This window comes from Octopus bimaculoides, chromosome 4 (genome assembly GCF_046866305.1).
Source record: "Octopus bimaculoides isolate indiv1 chromosome 4, ASM4686630v1, whole genome shotgun sequence".
Classification (NCBI taxonomy): Eukaryota; Metazoa; Mollusca; class Cephalopoda; order Octopoda; family Octopodidae; genus Octopus; species Octopus bimaculoides.
Window position 1 is genome coordinate 40,392,113 of NC_142931.1, and position 22,307 is coordinate 40,414,419.

At 32.8% G+C, this 22,307-nt stretch overlaps 1 protein-coding gene across 26 annotated transcripts in view; it reads left to right on the forward strand.

The window, feature by feature from the left end:
* LOC106880470 (uncharacterized) overlaps nt 1-22,307 on the forward strand; it is a 159,321-nt gene that overhangs the window by 118,143 nt on the left and 18,871 nt on the right. For all 26 annotated transcript variants that reach the window (XM_052967005.2, XM_089350629.1, XM_089350635.1 and 23 more), the window contains 3 exons: nt 9,855-9,895; nt 10,681-10,892; nt 13,167-13,316. In XM_052967005.2, coding sequence (XP_052822965.1) covers nt 9,855-9,895; nt 10,681-10,892; nt 13,167-13,316 — 403 coding nt within the window. The remainder of the gene's footprint in view (nt 1-9,854; nt 9,896-10,680; nt 10,893-13,166; nt 13,317-22,307) is intronic.

Below are 22,307 nucleotides of genomic sequence, written 5' to 3' on the forward strand. Positions count from 1 at the left end.
AAAGCGGACGTTAAACGATGATGATGATGATGATGATGATGATGATGATGATACTAAGGGTTTGGCATTTAAATAAAAGCAAACAACTTAATCATTTTAACATCCATTAAAAATTTTAATGACTAGAAACCAAGTTCAGTTTTTACACACCAGCCTTTCTTCACTCCTTACCAAACTACTTTCCACATCTTTAAATCTAAGCAATTTATTCTCTGGCTGCACATGTGTTTGTCTTCCTCTTGTACTGATGTTTGTGTGCTGTTCATGCAAAAGGCATCATGTTTACAGTCTAAGGAAACATGTCTGTCTTTTGAGCTGTTCATTGTTTGAAGAACTTGGGAAAATGTTTTCTTGCTTGGAAATAGGTGAGGGTTGGCAACAGGATGAGCATCTGTCCTCAGAAACTCTGCTTCAACAAGTTTCATCTGACCCATGCAATCACAGAAAAGTAGACATTAAAACAATGATAATGATGATAATTTTACTGTTGGTTTTCTGACACTCAGATATTATCTATGAGAATGTTTGTGATCAAACATACTTTTAAGTCAGCATGTAATTTACTGAATTATGACAGCTGAATAGTGAGGTAGTTAAATATAGTTATGATATATCTATACTGTAATAGAGAAAGCTTATTAATTAGTTGGAATTATGTAACTTTTACTAAAAGAAAGCGGTTAATACAGGCTAGACTTTTTGAAAATTTTTAGAAATTCCAGTTTTAATATATTTTCATCAAAATGTGGTTTTGATGATTGTTTTATCATTGAATATTTCAAGTACATACTTCAATCAGAAACTTATGAGGAAACAAATTCAGCATGCCACATTTCTGTAGTTATACCTTAAATTTACTCAGCCAGTGTTTACTATTAAACAAGTAGAAGATTCAATTACATTGACTGGTAATATGCCATATGGTTTCACCATTTTGTCCACAGATTCTGCACTTATCACTTTCTGATGTGTTGTCTATTCTGTCTTTGATGTAATTGGTTCTTAATGCTTGCTTTTGGGCAGCACAGATTAGAGTCCCCGTTCCAGTTTTAAATCACTTTTTATCATCCATAACCATCTTTTTTCTTTGTCTGACTTATCTTCAACATCCCTATGAAATTGTCCATGCATTCTTTCCTTTATCCACCTATTTTCAGTTTCATTCATTCTCAAGTGTTTATACAGTGCTTTATCTTTGCAATCTTCCATCCTACACAAGCCTAACCTTCTTCCAATTATAGTAGTTCTGTGGCATTTTTCACATACCATGCTATGTTGTTTTCTTCTGCTCTAATGCTGTGTTTGCATCCAATCAGTCCTCTTCTCCATCTTTTTCCTTGTACATACAGTCTGTCTGTGTCACTTTTTGGGTGGAGTGTCCCATATCTAGTCAACAACTTTCTTATCTTTCTGTCTAAACTGTTTAGTTCATCTACTATCCATGTGATTACCCCTGCTCCCTATTATTATTATTATTATTATTATTATTATTATTATTATTATTATTATTGGCATGCTGGAAGGCTGCACCAGACTCCAATCTGATTTGGCATGTTTTCTGTGGCAGGATGACCTTCCTAACACTAACCACTCCAAGAGTGTAATGGGTGCTTTTACATGCCATTTGTGTCACACTGGTATCTGCCACAACTGCGATACCTGTGTCATTCAAATAGCATGTAAAAGCACCCATTACACTCTTGGAGTAGTTGGCATTAGGAAGAGCATCCAGCCATATCAGACTGGATTCTGGTGCAGCATGCCAGCCCTGGTCAAACCATCCAACTCATGCCAACATGGACAACGGACGTTAAATGATGATTATTATTATTATTGAATGAGAGAGCCATGCATGCTATCAAAGTAACACTGAGGTACAAATGTACAAAGTCCAATACACCCATCATGACTACCTGTCTGATCGGGGTACACCAAGCACATGCATCATATGTGCATGATATGGTGATCTCATATCAAGATAAACAGCACATGACCTTGCAGGTGGAGCCCAGTTAGAATTTTCTTCAGGTTGAGTAGCCCATCCCACTCAAATGGTCCTTGAATAAGGGTTGTTTAAGAATGTTGAACCAAACACACGTTTCCACATAGGTGAGTTATTCAAACCCCAAAGAATTCCTCTCAACACATGGCTATGATGCTCCCCAACTACTCCTGCTCATGATCAGAGATGCACATATTGTTAGCCACTTAGGGACATGTTCAACTGCCTGGTAGTGCATCAGGGCTTATTATTATTATTATTATTATTATTATTATTATTATTAATTTATTATTTTCATGATGATTTTTAAATTTTTAAGCAAAAACAAAAATTCCTTTATCTTTATGAATGCTTACAAGACTCTTGTAATGGAAATATATATATTCAGTTAGAATTAAACCAGATATTCTTTTTTACCAAACAACATATCCAATTTATTTTAAAGATCTTAATACTGTTGAAGAAACTTTTTCTTTTAATTAGACTACTTATTAAGATATCTAAAATTTATAAATTTTACCTGACAAATAAAGTAAAGCTTATTTAAAGAAGAAAAATATTGTAACTTAAAAACTAACATATTAAGTTATAAATAGGCTGCATTAAATTTCTTTTTTATTTTTGCATTTTTACAAAATTTTAAATGATCTTTATATAGCACTTTATTTCTTAAATTTCCTTCTCATATAGGTTTAAGTGAGCTTTGTGACATTTCTTTCCTAGCAGATACATGACTCCAAACCAAAACAAAAAAAAAGCATAACATCTGCCAGAAATATATTTCTGTATAGAATGTCCATGTGAATGAACAGTGATAAATTGTTAAATTCGTGAAATTAGAGTTACGAAAAGAGATTGGAGTTTGAGTTTTTGATTACATAGTCAATTGCAAGTTAGTATTTAAGAGAAGCATGTGTATGTCTCTCTATTTCACTCACTCACATTTTCCTATAGGCTGTTTTTGTGTATCACGGCTTTTTCTACCTTTTTCAAAATCCAAAATGTAAACTTGCCAACTTTTAGAATACCATTGCTATAGGGAATATATTTAAATTAATGTTTTACATGATATTTCAAATTTTGTAGACCAAAATAAAAATAGATGTTTTTTGTTTTATTCAGCTGATCATCTTGCAGATTTAGTAAACTGGCTTTACTTGAACATTTATTTTCCATCTCCAAACACTCGGCAACTTTCTATATTCTATGACTGTTTTGCAAATCAGAATTGTATTTCTAGACTGAACTCAGATTCTAAAATCTTAAATTGTTACTTTCACTTTTTTATATACTGTATTAAATACTTTTTACACTCTTCTCCAGATTAGGCAGTGAATTATCAGAATTGTAAGAGCATTGGATGAAATGCCTTGCAGTATTTATTCTGACACCTTACATTATGAGTTCAAATCCTGCCATGGTCAACTTTGCCTTTCATCTCTCCAGAGTTGATAAATAATGTACTGCATAGTGACAGACTAGCACAAATGTTAGCACATCAGAGATACCTTACAGTACTTATTCTGGTGCAATGTGGTCTGAGTTTAGATCTCTCCTACTTGTATATATATATACATATATATATATATGTATATATATATATATATATATATATATATATATATATATATATATATATATATATATATATATAGGCAAAGAACACAGGTACAAGATTTTCTGGGCAGGAAACACTGACAGGGTCGGGGGTGTGGGTATACTTCTTGCGGAGAAATGGGTTGATAAGGTAATCGAGGTAGTCAGAATATGCAATAGAATACTTAAGATTAAATTAGTGCTACTTCATGGGTTAGCAACCATTATCTTGGCCTATGCCCCTGAGCCAGGACTGGGTTTGTGCCAGGGAAAAGCACCACTAATGCTATATTTCTGGCAAGACAGCTGCTAGAGAAATACCTAGCCAAAGATAAACCTCTGTACCTGGCTTTCGTTGACATGGAGAAAGCCTTTGACAGGGTCCCTCGATTCCTTATCTGGTGGTCAATGAGGAAACTAGGGGTAGATGAATGGTTAGTGAGAGCTGTGTGTATATATATATATATATATATATATATATATATATATATATATATATATATATATATAATAAGAATAACCTGGGCAAAGTTCAGAGAGCTCCTACCTCTGCTGGTGACAAAGGGCCTCTCACTTAGAGTAAAAGGTAGACTGTATGACGTATGTGTACAAACAGCCATGCTACATGGCAGTGAAACATGGGCCGTGACTGCTGAGAACATGCGTAAGCTTGCAAGGAATGAAACCAGTATGCTACGCTGGATGTGTAATGTCAGTGTGCATACACAACAGAGTGTAGGTGCCCTGAGAGAAAAGTTGAATTTAAGAAGCATCAGATGTGGTGTGCAAGAGACACAACTGTTAGCGTTCTTTATTAGTATTGATTCGTGAATATACAATTGTATTGGATAATTAGTGCAAACATGTAAACAATTTATTATACACTGAAATTATTGTTACGTGAAGAAAGCTGTGAAACAACCATAATCCTAAGGATGACAAGTGGTTAAATAAATATAGTCACCTCTCATACCTCGTGACATTTTATGGTTTGTATCATCATCATCATTGTTTAATGTCTGCCTTCATTTCATTTTATTTTATTTCAAACCATTTCATTTCTCACCATTTTGATTTCCAAGATTCTTTGTGATGGTTTGTTTTCAAAGATTCTAAAACAAGTAGCTATGATTTGATTGGTATGCCATGATTTTCTTCCATATATTAGAACACTTCTTGTAGTTTAATTTTCATATGGAGTATCAGTCTATGTGATTTCCACTTATTTGAAAGCATTTCCTTGGCTTAATTTTCTTTCTTAAATCCTTCATTAAATTCAATTTCTAAAGAACCATCACAACACAGTCCTTATAATTTTACTTATAACGGTGTATATTTTTAAGCTTTCATGTATTTCATCAGGCTTATACACCATTATTTATATTTTTGTATTCTGTTTTGTAATCAAATCAATGTTGTAATTCAAATCAGCCAAATAACTTTCCATAAATCCATTCATTTCCTTCTCTTTCCTTCTCTTCCTTTGTGGTGTAGTTTATTAGAACAACATACATGAAAGTTGATAAAACACCCCCTTGTAGCATTCCGCAACTAACTTCAAATTCATTTGAGAATTGATCAAATGCACATACTCAGCAGTTACTTACTTCCTTGATGTATTTCACTTATGGGATTGACATATTTTTCCAATAAATCATAGTAATGTAGTACCTTCTATGGTGTAGACCAATGTATATTATCAATGGTCCTTTGAAAGTCTACAAAAACTACTATCAAAGGCTGTTAGAAAATACTTCATCAAATAAGCACCTCCTCTTTTCCAAAAATTTCCATGAATCCCTATTTTTAATAAGAGGTCCCATTTTTAAGGAAGTTATTTGAATTTTTAGCTTTTTTTTTTCTCAACATTAAATGAATGTGTATATAATATATATATATATAGGAGTGGCTTGCTTACCAACCATATGGTTCTGGGTTCAGTCCCACTGTGTGGCACCTTGGGCAAGTGTCTTCTATAGCCGACCAAAGTCTTGTTAGTGGATTTGGTAGACGGAAACTGAAAGAAGCCCATCGTATATGCATATATATGTGTGTGTGTGTATCTGTGTTTTACACCTACTATCGCTTGACAACCAATGCTGGTGTGTTTATGTCCCCATAACTTAGCGATACAGCAAAAGTGACTGATATAATAAGTACTAGGCTTACAAAAAATGAGTCCTGTGATCGATTTGTTTGACTAAAGGCAGCGCTCCAGCATGGCTGCAGTCAAATGACTGAAACAAATAAAAGAATAGAATACACACACACACACACACACACACACACACACACACACACCGCATATAGAAAGCATATAGTGTGTGTTTTTGTTGGCATACTATACAACGCGCTTAGGTAACAATGTACTTATGCTGCTTGTTTCACCTGCTTTAACCCATTTGCTTTCAGTCAGATATCTGTAAAAGGTTAAAATCTAATTCACATATTTAACACTGAAAATTAGTTTATTCTGAAATTTGCAAAACATCAGGTGCAGATGTGGTTGAGAAGGTTGAGAAGGTTGCTTTCCAACCATGTGATTCAGTCCCATTACACAGCACCTTCAGCAAGTGTCTTCTACTATAGAGGTCCATATATATATATATGTTTATGTGTATTTTGTGTGTTGTTGTCTTGACATAATGTGATGGCTGTAAAACAAGCATCACCATCATAGAAATAATGTTGTTCATTTCTAGTTTTGTAAAAAACATGTCTGGTTATGAGAAATATTACCTTGCTTAGTTACAAGCGAAGGTTGGTAACAGGAAGGACATCCACCTATAGAAAATCTGTCAATTATTATCAAAATTACTAATTCTAGTAAAATGGGGCAAGGGGAACAACTTTGAAATTATTAATTTCACTTAATTGAATATAAAATAATGACTTCAAATTTTGGCACAAGGCTAACAATTTCAGGGGTGGTTTAAGTCAATTACATTGATCCCAGTACTCAACTGGTACTTATTTTATTGACCCCAAAAGGACAAAAGGCAAAGTCAACCTTGGCAGAATTTGAACTCAGAACATAAAAGTGGATGAAATGTTGCTAAGCATTTTACTCAGCATGCAAACAATTCTGCCAACCTGCCGCCTTTAATTAAATATAAAATAATAGAACCAGTTTAATTTATAAATTTAGCATCATAAAATTTACAATAACTACTATTATGGCATACGATCCTCTATATTGTTCGATTTTATGTAATCTTCACCTAAGCTTATTGATAAATACAACCACCCACTCACTTCTTTTTTTCCCTCTATCATCCTGCAGCTGTCTCACTTCATAGTTCTTGAACTTAAACACTTTACCTAATCATTTTTAACTAGAACTTCACACTTCTTAAATTCATTCAATGTTTGGGTTTTTTTCTTTCCATCCACTCATCAAACTCCAAATCATTTGAACTAGCCATTAATCACTTTAACTTCACCCAATTATCTTTAGGGTGACTGTAAAAATTATGTGACATTTTTTTCCTCTCATCATATGAATGAAAAAGTAATTGAATATGTGGGAGAAAATGTTTTATTTCAGGAAGTTACAGTGTGCATCAGTTTATTTTTCCTGATTATACATTAGCAGCTTGGTGCTATTTATTACTTTCAGGTTTTGCAAAATAAGAATCAATATCAAATTAATTGTTGTTGGTGACGGTGGCAGCCGTCGTCTTTGTTGTCATCTTTCCTAGTGACAGGTGGAGATAGCTGGATCAGTTTCAATTCTCTCATTCAGTAAACTTTGTCTATTATACCTCTAGAGACTACTAAATAAATGATATATTGGAATCAGTTCAACAATCTCTGTAAATTATTGGTTGCACAGAAACAATTTAATTTGTGCCTACATAAAAGAAATGCTTGTTCTCAGTGTTCTTCATCTTTCCTAAATATATGATGTTTAATTCCTAATTAAAAACCAACTTGTCATTTTTCTTCAATAAAAACATTGGTTTCCTTGTATCCTCTAAAGCAGTGGCTCTCAACTATTTTTTTCTTATGGACCTCTTTGGTTCCTATTTTATTCAGATGGACTCTCATAACCATTTGATGTTTTAAAAAATGCTATTACATTTTTTATTAGGAATTGTATTGAAGAAAAATGTTAAAATATTTTGTGTATTGTAGAAGTATAACCAATTTATTTCACACAAATTTTAAAATCTTTTACTAATCCCTAAAAGCTATATGAACTCCTATTGAGAACCACTACCTTAAACCCATCCTCATTTGACTTAAGCATGTGTGTGTGTGTGTGTGTGTGTGTGTTCCTTAGCAGGGTCTCCACTCTCAACAAATTTGTTTAACTCCAATAAGAACTGTCTTGGACCCTAAGGAATTGTACAACTCCTGTTGGTATGGCTGACAGATTGACCTATCCCATCATTAGGTCCACCTATTCCACCCATCCCATTACTATTACCACTTTTCCCCTTCCCCTCTCCTTCACACTAACCCCTGACAGTACTCTTTCCCTTCCCCTCCCTTCAGTCATCTTTATACCCCACCCCAACACTACTCTCTCTATTATTCTCTCCATTACCAGCTTCTCACAATAAATATTCCTGAAAAGATTGGATTCTCTCTTTCACTTTGCTAGATGAGCCCCAGCAGTGCTGGTGCTGCTAAAAGCACCCAGTACACTAAATAATTGGTAATCGATTCAAGCAGCAGTCATGTAGGGCTTGAGTTGGTTCTTTAGTCTTGTTGATGGTAAGGTAACTGCTATAGTGATGGTGTATGAAAATATTCATCTAGTACACCTTGTATAGAAGCTGGTGTTAGGAAAGAGGAAAGGTATCCAGCCATAGAATCATTCCAGAAATATAACATTGGAGCGATGAACCATTCTATCAATGCCAGCGTGGGAAGAGAACAGACAATGATAATGATGATTTTATACATGTGCTTGTGAATATATGCATGTATATATGCTATAAATGTTTATATTACTAATCATACAAAATTTATTTGCACATGCTTTTTTTTTAAGCTTTTCTTGTCCTTATATATTTCTAATCCATTTTATTGTCAATTAGATTGTTATTCATTGGGTAATATTATGATGTCAAACATAAGCAAAAGATAGTCATAGTCCCTGGGTCCTTCCTTACAGAATAAAAATACTCATATCAGCTTTTTTGCTCATTTAACTAGAGAAAACAGTGAGTAATCTATCCCATACAATCACTCATTCATATAAAGAATGGATTGTCAGAGGGTATGATTTTTAGTAAAGAATTTTGCTTCCAAAATACATAAGTATAATATATGTATAATGACATGTTCTAAATTATTATAATGTGCTTCTGATAACATGCATTTCTTACTGTTTTTACAGTCATTTCTGTACTATTATATTCTTCTATATTTTGGAGCAATAATTTGCATCTTTTTTTGGGTGGGGAGCTGAGTCTGGAAGAAGGGACACTGCTCATGACCTTCACAGGCCCTTCTTGTCATTAATGTTCCATTTAAACTATTGCAGATAAACAACTGCAAAGAATTCATGAGCAGATTCCAGGAGGCTGGTTTCTGGGAAGTCCTTGCTGGAAACAATGGTTTGTCAGGAGGTGGGATGCTATAAAGGTAACAGGAAGTGGAGAGATGGGTGGATTGTGGGAGGGTGGCTGAAATACAATCTGTTTAAATAAACACTAGAATCAATTCCATCAATAGCTATGTGTTACAAAAGTAATCTTTATTTTTATTTTCAATCTTCTCCTCTCCTACAACTGAAATGACTACTGTTTACACTAGTAATTTTATCCACCTCCTCCCCAGGCATGAAAAGTGGTATTAACTCTACCAGAAATTTAACTCAGGATCTAGTTTTAAAAAGTTATGTACAGTCCAAAGTTTAGTCTCATATTCTTATGTTTCTATCTTTTTCACAGTCCTTTTCTGCATGCACCCCGCCCCATATGTGTGTGTATGTATGTGTGTATTACAGTTTATAATGTTTTCTGTGGGAATTACATATGAGATTATGTTGATGATAATGGGTTTTTATTTCTTTCTATAATATCTCTTTTGGTAGGTTATCCAAACTACTGAATCATAATTAGGCACACACTGACTATTTTCTTTCTCTCTTTCTATATATATATGTGTGTGTGTGCGTGTGTATTCATACACACATTCACCAGCTATTTTACATTTGGAATCAGTTTAGTGACCACTGTACATTATTAAAATGTTGGTATTTCCTGATTTTTTCAAAAATCATCAATTTTGTTTATTCCAGTCTCCTCAAGCATCAATTGAAGATCCACAGCTAAATATTATGTAAGTCTTTTTTTGTCTTCTTGATTTGTATTTTATCATTTCTGAAAATGCTATTTTTTTTTTACTACGATATGCATTGCTGTTGAAAAAAAAAACTAAAAATAATACTTACTTTTTCTTTCTGTAATAAACAATCTTTTACAAATATAAAGGAACTGTATCCTAGGGAAATCATTTTTAAACTTGTAGAGTAAATGATTGATTGCTTCAATAATAAAATAAGCATTAAACACAAATGGATTAAATATTAGCATAGCAAGAGAGGTTGGTAAGTTCAGGATGCTGGTTAATGTAATGTGAAAATATATATGTAGTTTCTATTAGGGAAGAAATTTAGAGATTCAGTATAATTTACATGAGCTAATGCTTGGGAAACTATTAAGAATGTAATAGTGAATGCTGAAATTAATAGCTTCATCTTCTTTTATAACTGGCATTGAAAGAAAATATTTTCTCCAAATGATATAAACATAACTTTTCCTACTAATTGGTATGCAGACTAAACTCTTATATATGCCAGGAGTTCTTGGAACTTTTTTTTTTTTTTTTTTTTCATATTTTGCTCAATTTAAAAGGAAGAAAATAATCCTTTAGATGTCAATTTAGAGTGATATCAATTTTAATGCCGAAAACATCAAACAACTTGAGGAATTCGATATAATTGCTTTTAGAATTAACAGCATTTAACTATAAAACAATATTTACATTTGATCCAATTACATCCTACTTAATCAAAATACCTTTAAATACAAACTACATATTTATATTATACCATTAATTTTCAGGAGAAAGCTGTCTCGACCTGCTAGCTTAGGTGGCAGTAAGGAAGATCTTGGTTCAAGACCTTGGAGCAGTACGGACTCCTCTAGTGGTTATGGTACAGATAGCTCAGTTAAATCCAGAATGCCAGTTACAAAAGCTGGTAGCTTTGGTGGCTTCTCTAGTTCTCATAATGTTAAGACTGGCATCTACAGGGGTGCAAGTTTATCAAAAACAGGTTTGTTAATCTTATATTTTTTTCTTTTTTTTTTTTTAGATATTATGTCTGTGGTGTAATTATTTTTCCTTTCCATCATGCTAGCTAGACATATAATAAATTTCATTGCAGAAATATTGATACATTTTAAAATCCATTCAAACTTAATCTTAAATTATAATGACAATGTACAAAATATCAGTACCTTATATGTTTGTGGTTTATACACAAGGAAACTTGGTAGATCTTTAGAGCCATATCCATATAAAAAAAGAAGAAAAACATTATCTAGTTTTGTCGTCGTCGTCGTTTAACGTCCGCTTTCCATGCTAGCATGGGCTGGACGATTTGACTGAGGACTGGTGAAACCAGATGGCTACACCAGGCTCCAATCTGATTTGGCAGAGTTTCTACAGCTGGATGCCCTTCCTAACGCCAACCACTCAGAGAGTGTAGTGGGTGCTTTTACGTGTCACCCGCACGAAGGCCAGTCAGGCGGTACTGGCAACGGCCACGCTCATCTCGCTCGAAAAACCTCATGTGTCACCCGCACAAGAGCCAGTCCAGGGGCACCGGCAACGATCTCGCTCGAAAATCCGAGGATATTTTTAATGAAAATACAGGACAATTTTTCTGTTGCTTTTTTTTATTCATTTTGATCAAAATTTAAATACATACAATAAAAGGACTAAACTACTTTCAGTTTAATTATTGTATTAACAAAATTGAGCAGTTAATTTCAGCCCTCTTCTTTCTCAAATCCTTGTTCCAGTAAATATAATTATTTGACTTTCTGAAGTTTTGAAAACAGTGTGGGCTCTGCTAAAGGCACCCAAGGATCAAGCGATGGTGGTATTAATTTCTGGCCATATACTAGGCTTTTCCACATAATGCATCAGAAACTTAGATATTCTAAAAATCATAGAAATAGAAACAAATTTATAAAAAATCAGCTATAAAAAAAAACTTCAGTGTGTACACATGATATATTGCCTTAACTACCCTTAAAAATGAATTCATCAAAAAGAATAAACTCCTTTCTATATCCATAAAATTTATCTAGGCGTGATTGATTTTTATTGTTCTATTTTATTCAAGCACATAATCTTACAAACTGGCTTATTATGAATCAAGTTTTGATTAAAATATCTCCATTTTAATCTTTTTGATATAAACCTGCTTGAAACTACCTCTGGTTATGAATCAAAACCTCTAATTTTAAAGGATTTGCTTTTTAATTAGAATCTTTCATCATAATTTCATGTAAGAACCTTTTAAGTTATGTTCCAAATACCAGCTTAGTAATGAAAAAAAAACCCCAGATATTTTGCTGCTAAATTCTTGATTATTTCCAAAATCAATTGAAATACAAAGAATGTGTATTTCACTTCAAACATGGTGATGAATAAGTTATGATACAGTATTGCTACTCATTTACATTTGTTGCTAAATAGTTTCTTCCAGTATCTTAACTTTTCTAGTTGAAAAAGAACCTTACACTCCTTACAGTATGTTTCCATGGAAACCACGTGTAGTACAGAGACTGATTCATAAAAAACAGGATTTTCTCTTCAGAGCAAGAAATTACTTAAACCTTCAAATAGTCAGTGCAAACAGCCCTTATGCTACTGCTTATCTCTGAAGGAAGAATTTTACATACACACATACATCCTAAAGTTTACATCAATGTAAAATTTGTCTGATAAACAGGCTTTCAGTCAACAACATTTTACAACCAGTGACCAAACACTGAGCTGCTTTCTTTCCTCTGTTCCTACAAATGAAACTATAATGGCCTCTACTTTTATGAACTTATTGTTTGTATATTACTCTTACCTGAAGCCACACAAATACTTTGGTCAATTCTTTTCTCCTTGGAATTATTTCAATCTCTACTGCCTTTTCATTTTCTTTAACTTCTAAACTCTGCCAATTTTTCCTAGATGTCTCTGCACTCCAGAAAGACTTGTAAATCTCCACTCTGACCCCACTTCTTCAGATTAACTTATGAAGAAATATAATATTCACTGCAAAATAAATTAGAACTATTCAGTTCAGCTTTATCATTGTAATTACAAATTATGTAAATCATCTTTGTTTTTATTTAATAAACATTCTATGTGTTTTTGGATTCTTTTTTGCTTTTTTTTATCTTTTTAATAATTCACCATCAGAATCCAGTTTCCATCACTGTAGTTTTTGGAGCCAACTGTAAATCTTACATTATATCCCTACACAAAATACACACCACAACATAAGCTTCTTGTTGAATTAAGATTGTTTTTTCCTTTTTAGATTCTATTAGCAGCGGAACATCCAGCTGTCTTGGAAGTCCAATGCCAACTATTCCTTGTACCCCTCCACGAAGTAGTGTCAGTCCACATTTTATAGGGAGCAGTACCGCATCAGCTCCTATTCAATCCCCTCTGCAAACTAACTCTGCAGGTAAATAATATTTTGATTCAAATTCTTTATATTCAAAAGAAAAAAAAAATAGGAGCAGTCCAATTTTAAACATGGGAAAACACTTTTAATTAGATCTCTGATAAATACAAAATGCAGTCATCTACTATGGTGCTTTTATTATTGAAATACATTTATATAATGCAGTTGATTTTTATGCAACTGAAAATTGTTTCAACATATGTACATATTTTTCTTATATCTTTAATTTTGAAATAGTTTGTTTATAAAAAAAATTATTTCATTTACTTTTTAATGCATTAATTATCCGTTCTACATTACTGTTAATCAACAGGTTTGTTTTTTTACTTTTTAAACAGTGGAATGTAGAAAGGCAAAATTTTAACTTTCAAAAAGAGATATTATTATAACCTACTTATTGAAGCAAGCTCAATTTTTATTACTCTTTTTGCTCCACTGCCTATGTTTTCAATTTTTCTTCAAGTGGAAATAAAAACACACTAAATCAATTACTAAAGCTCTATAAATCAACACCCAACAAAGGATATGCAAAGAGTTATTGATTTATATTACTTTGTGAATAGTTTTTTTTTTCTTTGTTTTTATTTTGCAGTGAGCAATTGATTTTAGGTAGCTTTTCTATAAAACCCACACTGGACTATCTAGCATTATAATTTGAAAGTGAATTCCAAAAAATTGACAATATAGATGTTATTAGTAAACTGAAATGCTACAAGAATTTAGCAACTTATATATTTGACATTAATTTGGTCTTCACCTATGCATAAACTAACAGAATGGATGTGTGTGTAAATGTATTCATTTGGGTACAGATCAAAATATCAAAATTCATTTTTATCATTTATTGTGCTTTTCAATCATTTGTATATTTCTTTGCTCTCTTTAATATGATGAACTCTGCCTTACAAAACTCATTAGTCATATCTCCCATCAAGGATTTTTCATGTTATTTTCCATTCTCATGTTAACTACCTCTGTATGCTACAATACTGCTTCCTCTCATATATAGCTTGCTTAGATGCTACTATGGTTAACATGTTGGAAAATATTTGCAGTTGTTCATAGCCCAATGTGCTATGATATAATATAAAATCTATTATTTCATTATTATATTTCCCTCTTTCATATGTCTTATGCCATTCTAGGTAATGTTTTTAATAGTTTCACACAATAAAAGATTAAATGAAGCAGATAAAAAGGGATTTTTTAAAATCATTATTTCATGTCAAAATTATGGACAATATGCTTCATATTATCTCTAATTTTGTAAGACAAAAACTAGATGAAAAGCAATAATGTGCTGATTTTTATAGCAGACCTCTCAGAGATCATTTACAGGTTAATTAAAATGGGAAGCCTATATGCTGTCAATGTCAGGAAAATCTACTTAAAAATTTGAGTGGCAATTTTATCACTGCTGCAACATCTCTGCTTTGTACTTGTTCTATTAGTACTGCCATGGATGATGTGCCAAGGAACTCTCGTGTCCCACCAAAGTCATCTCATACACACATTGCATTTACAATCATTGCTGAGTCTATAGAAGTGAATTGTTTGAGACCTGGAAAGGGGGATTAGAGTCAAAGCCGTTACACCAGAATCATTATGCTCATCTCAGAGTATGGATATAAGTATATTTCCTTTGTGCTTTTTTTTTAATGTTTCTCTATGGTTTTTGCAAACATTACTGCATCATATAATTCTGATTGTACTTTACGAATAGACACAATGATAGCTAGTATTCTGTTATGCATATTAGCTTTGTAATAAATGTCTTCTGCATTGTATATATACTCTTCTTCTTGCTATCATTGATATGGTCTTAAAAGTAAGCAACTGCTATCTTGGTTATATTTAACTTAACATTCGATTTCTTATTTGAGCTTGCAATCCTAAAGGACGTGCATGTCTATCTCTTGGATTGCCATTTCTTTCTGTGATGCTATGCCTAGTTAGTTACTGAAGTTAAAATTATTGGATACCTGCAATTGATACTCTAAAATAAATGTTTATACTCTTGTATTTGTAATAAGGAAACATTGCTATTCTGCATAAGTCATCTAAAAGTATAACTGCTCCAAAAATAAAGTGATCTCTTGCATGTCAGCAGTCCCCACATTAGGGAAAGTTCCTTTTTTTTTTTTTTTTTTTTTTTCAGTAAAACAAAAATATTATATATACAGCGGTACTACAGTGGTAAGGTGAACAAATACAACTAGGTTTATGCCACAGTATTTTGTGAGTAAATATATCTGACAAGATCAACCTAATTTGTATCAGTTTTAAGAAATAGATATTAAGAATAGAAATGATTAAAAATTAATCCCATATACATGGATACTGTCATTGAACCTTTTCATTCTTAAATGGTTGTCATTTGGAATCAATTAAGCACAACTAATTCTAATGTGTGGTTGCTCTTCTTTCAGTTGTTGACATTTTTCATCACCATTCATCTGCCATGCTGGCATGAGTTGGATAGTTAGGCAGGATCCAAACTGTATCAAGCTCCAATAGCTACAGTGACATAGTTCCTGCAGTTGGATACCGTTTCTAATACCAACCACTTCACAGTGTGTATTGGTTGCTTTTTTCACAACACCAGCACTAATGAGGTTGCCAAGTAATTTACAAGATAAAGAAAAAACTCCCCATTCTCAGCTAAGTGATGTAGTGGAGAGGCAGGTGATTTTATGCTACATGTTGAGAGGCTAAAGCATAATAGAGGGAGAGGCACAGGTGTCTTGCTAAAGAGGAAATACATGTCTACCCTTTTCATACCACCAGTACTGGAGTAGTGACATGTCCTCAACAAGATTAGAGGATCTCCATAACCTCATACTTTACAGAGTGTATTGTGTGTTTGTATTGTGATACCAGCACTAGGAAGATAGCTATGTTCTCAACATGACTGAAGGAACCTCACAATCCTATGTCTCTCTTTGTTCATTAGCCTCATTACTGAGTGAGAAGCTTAAATGTTTGAGGCATAATTGAGAATGGTGGGAGAGATATTTGATAAACAGAAGAGTGATAGGAATGCTAAGTAATCTGAGATAGATACATATGTACAGTGCAACATGAGTGAGATGGCAGAGTGATGACAAAAAACTATGACACGGGGTATAGAGAAATGACAGAGGCCCAGGATCTGTGGGCAAAAAAGAATAGAGTATGTTGTCAGATATCAGATGGGGTAACACAAGATAATGATAGGTAGTACAAAAGAGGAGGCTGAAGGCAGAGGGAACTGGGCACAAGTGGTCTTGTGTAGCACCTAGATGGCCCATAGGGTCAAGTAAAAAAGATAGTGACATGTTGAATGGAAAGTAGGTTGGTCTTGTACCAGTGGGCAGCATCAAGAAGTGATGAGGAGGTGGTCAGAACAGAAGCAGTGGCATTATTAGTTACACTGGTTTGAAATAACATACAACAAACAAAAGCAATCCACTTCTATCATCAGTCGTACTGGAAACATAGGACATTAAAGAAAGGAAGGAGTGATTGAGAAACAAGCAATAAGAATAGGTGAAAGAATGTAATGTGTGGCAAGCAGAAGACAGGTAACAAAGGCATGGGAGATAGGGAGAGTGTAGTTTGTGGAGAAGAGAAGAGAGAGACCCAGGGCCATTCTTAGTTACACTAACAGCATCGTCCAGTGCAATTGATAAGAGAAAAATTAATAATAGGGGCATTGGCATAGGAAGCACAACTAAGACAGATAAAAGCATGGATGACAGTAGTATGGGTAATAGATAGATGAGTGACAGAGATATGTGATGTGAGGGATAAGAGATAGAGGGGTAAGCGTTATGGGTGTTGGAGGGGTGAGTGGGTATCAAGAGGTCAATGATATAGGTTACACAGTAGGTAGACTTGCATGCATACATATGTGCACACATGCACATCATACTTTCATAAGTCCAATGATGTATGCCTGTGTGTAAATATACATAACAGTTTGTCGTATGTATTAACGCATGTGAATGTTGACATTCCGTAGCTTCGCTTGATCAAAACATTGAGCAATGTTTACATCTCTTGTTGACATGACCTGTTGCTCTGTGATTTCAAAGACCTGTGGAATAAAAAAAAATAACTTTCTTGAAAAACAGGCACTGGTTGGTAATAAGAAGAGCATCTGGCCATAAAATCTTCCCTCAAATATATCCCTGACTCCTTGACTAAGCCAAGCTGTCTAGCAAAAAAAAAAAAAACAGACATTATATGAAAGAATGAATAATATATATTATATACATATGTACAAGAGAAAAATGAACCCCTTTGGGCTCTGATCAGAACATAGATATGATAGAAAATATCCATACCAATTCTATTTTATCAAATGGGAAAATGTTGAAGAGATGCATATAGTTTATCAATAATTAGCTCTTATAAATATTTTAGAACAAAATCTATTTTGCAATGCATGTTGAAAGGTTCCAGTTCAATTATTGTATCAACACTAGTTTCAATAGTAATGGTAAAATAGATTAATGTGAAAGCTGTTATGATGAGCTTAAAATTTAATCCAAACTGAGTTAAGGATTAGCTTATCAATGCAGATTAAAATATCTAGGAATTTGATTTTGTAATATTATTATTATTAAGACGTTTTAATATCATTTTAAATACTTACTAGCTAAATCTAAAGCTGATCTCCTCAGTAAAAAGAAAAAGCTAAAGGAACCTAGAACTAATAAACTAGGTAATAATTGAATGAATAAAAGCAAACCAAATTCAAGAATCTATTAATAAAAAATTATCTTGAAATAAACTATTCTTTTTAAAATAGCTACTGTTCCCTAATAAGTTTGTTTGTAATGATGCTCAATTTTCATCAACCTCATTTCACAGCCATGTCTTACAGCTAGCCCTCATCCTTGTTAGAGTAGGGAGAGTTTTCAAAACTTCAGCCTTCCATTTCAAATTCTAGTCACAAACCTATCACTAATTATAGCACCATCACTGATTAATTTACTGTGGTTACATGACCTAAACAACACTACTATTAATTTAATACTCAAACTTCACATGTCAATTCTTTGCATGGCCCTTATTTTCATTTAATAATATCAATTACTTAAGCATAAAGTCTTCACTAACAGTACTTAAGTTTATATATATATATATATATATATATATATATATATTTCCTTCCACTACTTCCAAATTCTGAAGATTACTTATTGATTCAATAATTTAAAAAACCATGCATTTTTTCTCAGTTTATTGAGTTCCAGGCTGCTTAAGAGACATGTGAGGGTTAAAAACAGAACTTCAGCATTTAATTGAGCTTCCTGCTTTAGCTCATATAATTCACTGATCAGTATACTCATTTTTAGATTTTAATCATACTTCTCCAGATCAGTGTGTGTGTGTGTATACCTGCTTATTTGAGGGATTCATTAGCATTAAAACATCTTCAGTTGCATGTTTTCAGATACATGGCACACATATTTGAAAATTCTGTTTTAACAATTACCTCTAATTATTTACTGCTTGTTTACATATAATCTAATATAAATGCATTATATTTGTTTTGAAACCTCTGAAAAAGGTTTTAATCATTTGAAATAATACTTAATCACATTTCCAATTAAAACGCTGTATATAAATAATTATGCTTTTACTCAATGTAAAGCATTTAAATTTCTACAACTATATATCATAGCTAGTGCATAGTGCCTTCAACTGCTATGAAACACAGACATTTCACATCTCAAGAAAACAAAACCATGTATTGCTTTTCGAATTTATTGTTTGTTTATAACTTCCTTTTAAATGATAATAAATACCAAATTCAATTATACATTAACTTCTCTAAACTAACTGAATTCTCTTTTCCAAGTTTTGGATGACTTCAAATAGACTCTTTGGTCTCAGACTAGACAAAACCAGATTTGCTAATATTTTCATTTGCCTTACATTGAAAATATTTTGACTATTGTGTTTCTAAGCTAAAACAACTTCATATAGTCACATCTTGTCACAGGGTTAACTCAAACTAATCTTATATGTTTGTGTGTTTGTGTTTCTTTGGATATTTTAAATGCATCATCCTTTTATTAGTCTTATTTAGTCTTCCATTCTTTCTTACTGTCAGTCAAAATCTTAACTTGCTCAATCTCTCTCTCTCTCTCTCTCTCTCTCAATGTCATTCACCCTCAATAACATAATCATTATGTATTGAAAAGCTTTCATCTATTATTCTTATACTGCTGTACTGTTATATATCATATTGCATCATGTTAATTGTTTTATAAGTGAAAGTTCTCACAATCGTTTCCCTCACAGGCATGTTACTATATTTAGCCCTTCTTGTATAGTAGGAAGATAATCCCTGAACTCTGCTTTTAGGACATATGTAAATTTTTAACTTTCAGAAACTATTCAGTCAAATGCAGTTATAATATGGGTGTGTGTGTATGTATGCATGCACACACATAAATTTTGGTGTACTAACAATGCTTAGGTCATAAATCTCTTGCGTGGGAGCAGGGTGTACACATGCAGATTGATGTTAATTAAAATTTGTCACATTCATTACTTCATTTGATATTGTCTAAAAGAAATGATCTGTCCCACCTTTAAATGAATCATTGAAACCAGAAAATTTTAAATCCATTCCTCCCTCTCTCTCTTTCTCTCTCTCTCTCTCCCTCCCTCTCTCTCTCTCTCTCTCTCTCTCTCTCAGTATGTAAAGACAAATGAAATACTGCAAAGGAATTTGCCTGGCATGCTAACAAATAATAATAAGGGCCACATACTTGATATAGATCTGTTAACCTTAAAAAGCTACGTTACGAGCAATGTTTACATACAGAGAACTCGGAAACGGTGTTGTCTTAAAAAAATTAACCCTAAACAGACAGATCCATCCCCTAATGTCAACGTCGAAGCTCGTCATGCCTCACTATTAACAAAGCAAAATAAATACGAACTGGAATGGTCATCAACCGGATTACAAAAGGCCACATACTCGAATGAGTAACCATATTTGATGCGAGAAATCAGCTACTGGTTCAAATCTTCCCAACACTCAGGAGCTGGAAGTACCCCACAACCGGAATATTCCAACAGATGACCATCTGTTGGAACTGCCCATATCTCATGTAAAATACTGTTTATGTATTCTCAAATTTTAAAACAAACACATAATTTTCTTAAGGTTTCTTAAACATTCTCTAGAACAACACTATGTACAAAACCAAATATATGGCACCGTAGGCATAACCCCACCATGAACTTCTAACTTGTTGTCTCTTGAGGTCTCTGGGTGAAACTTGGAGCCAACTTGTACAAATGCAAAACAAAAGTCAAACATAAGATAATAATAATAATATTGTGACCATAGGTAACAGAAATATGTTCAGTTAGTATTTTTGATTGAAAACAGATTAAGAATTCCTTAATTGTGAATTACCTTCAAACCAGTAACTTATTTATTCATATTCTAATAACAATTTACAATAAATGTATAAACTCAAAATACCATTGACTAACTAGATACTTTACTTGTTTTGATTTTATCAGTTTGAGAGACACCATTACAATTCACTAGTTAAGGGTTGTGCATTAAAGAATAAATCCAACTATAAGTTTATTAAACCTTTTTGACCTCTGAGGGTTCCATTTATTTATGATATAGATCTGCATAAGGATCTCAAATCCTGTCTGTATTTATTCATGTATGTTTATTTTTAGTCCCAAGTTAATAGCAGTTTCTCATGTAATAGCAGGTTTAAAGTCTTTTAGTTTGGATTTTGTTTAGAAAATCTTTTAAACATCAGTTTTAAAATTCATATTGAGCTAGTGAAAGGATATTGTAGATGTTTTAATTATTTGCCTTTCTTTCTACTTGATTCTTTTCCTAAACATCCACAATTCTATTATTTCTATGTGTATGCTTATCTTTGTACTGTATTTGAACTTTTGTTTCTTTCAGATATTTTATAATGCACTACAAAATATAACCGATAGATTTTACCCAACATTGTATGCATAGACAGATGCAAACATCTTATCTGTATATATAATTTCTTTGACATAAAAAAAGAGAGGAGTTAACCAATTAAATAAGCAAATTGGCTGTCAATTGACTTAAGCTTTTAGTAATAGTGAGTTTATAAGTAGTGTGTTCATGAGCAGTTAAAAATAGTTACTCAATCACTGATGAAATCCTAACACAGAATTGAAACTAATCTATTTGATCCCTCTTTTTTCTGTCCATAAAGATACTGTGTATACAAAATGTTTTAACTAATGGCTATATATACAGTGTTGGCTAAAAAAAAACTATAGATATATTCTATAGTACTGTATAGTAAGAAACAAAAATTGCTGTTAATTCACCTGACCAAAAGAGTAAGTTAAGCTTGCAAGGCTTGTCTTAATCTTTCAGTCAAAGCTACATTTTTAACAGTGGCTACTCACTAATATCTATCATTGACTAAGTTTTTATCTATTTAAAACCCACTTGGCTGACTATATATTTGAGCCAGTGATCAATGTGACCATTGTCTTGATGATCTTTACTTATGTCACAACTCACAACTCATACAAAATCTCAAAATTAAGAACTATTGTTAATTGCTAACAGCTGGAGCACACAGAATAGGCAGATACTCAGTATTGTACAATTAAAGTTAAAAAATGATGACCATCTTGGCATTTACATCAGCTTAACAAATTACTTGTTGTAGCAACCACAAAGACCCTACATTGTCTCAGCTCCCTTACCACTTTCAACAAGGATTATGATTATACATTGAAACAGTTAGACTAGTCATTGTTGAGCCTCATTAGTATTTGATAGTCATATATATTACTCTGTACTAAGTGGCAGATGTGACAGTGAATATAGTTCAAATCACATCTTAGTAACAAATCTAACTATTCATCTATACAACTATAAATCAACTTGCAATACATAAGCCACACAAATTTTTTATGAAAATGTAGTATAGAAACAAGGACAAAATATGAATT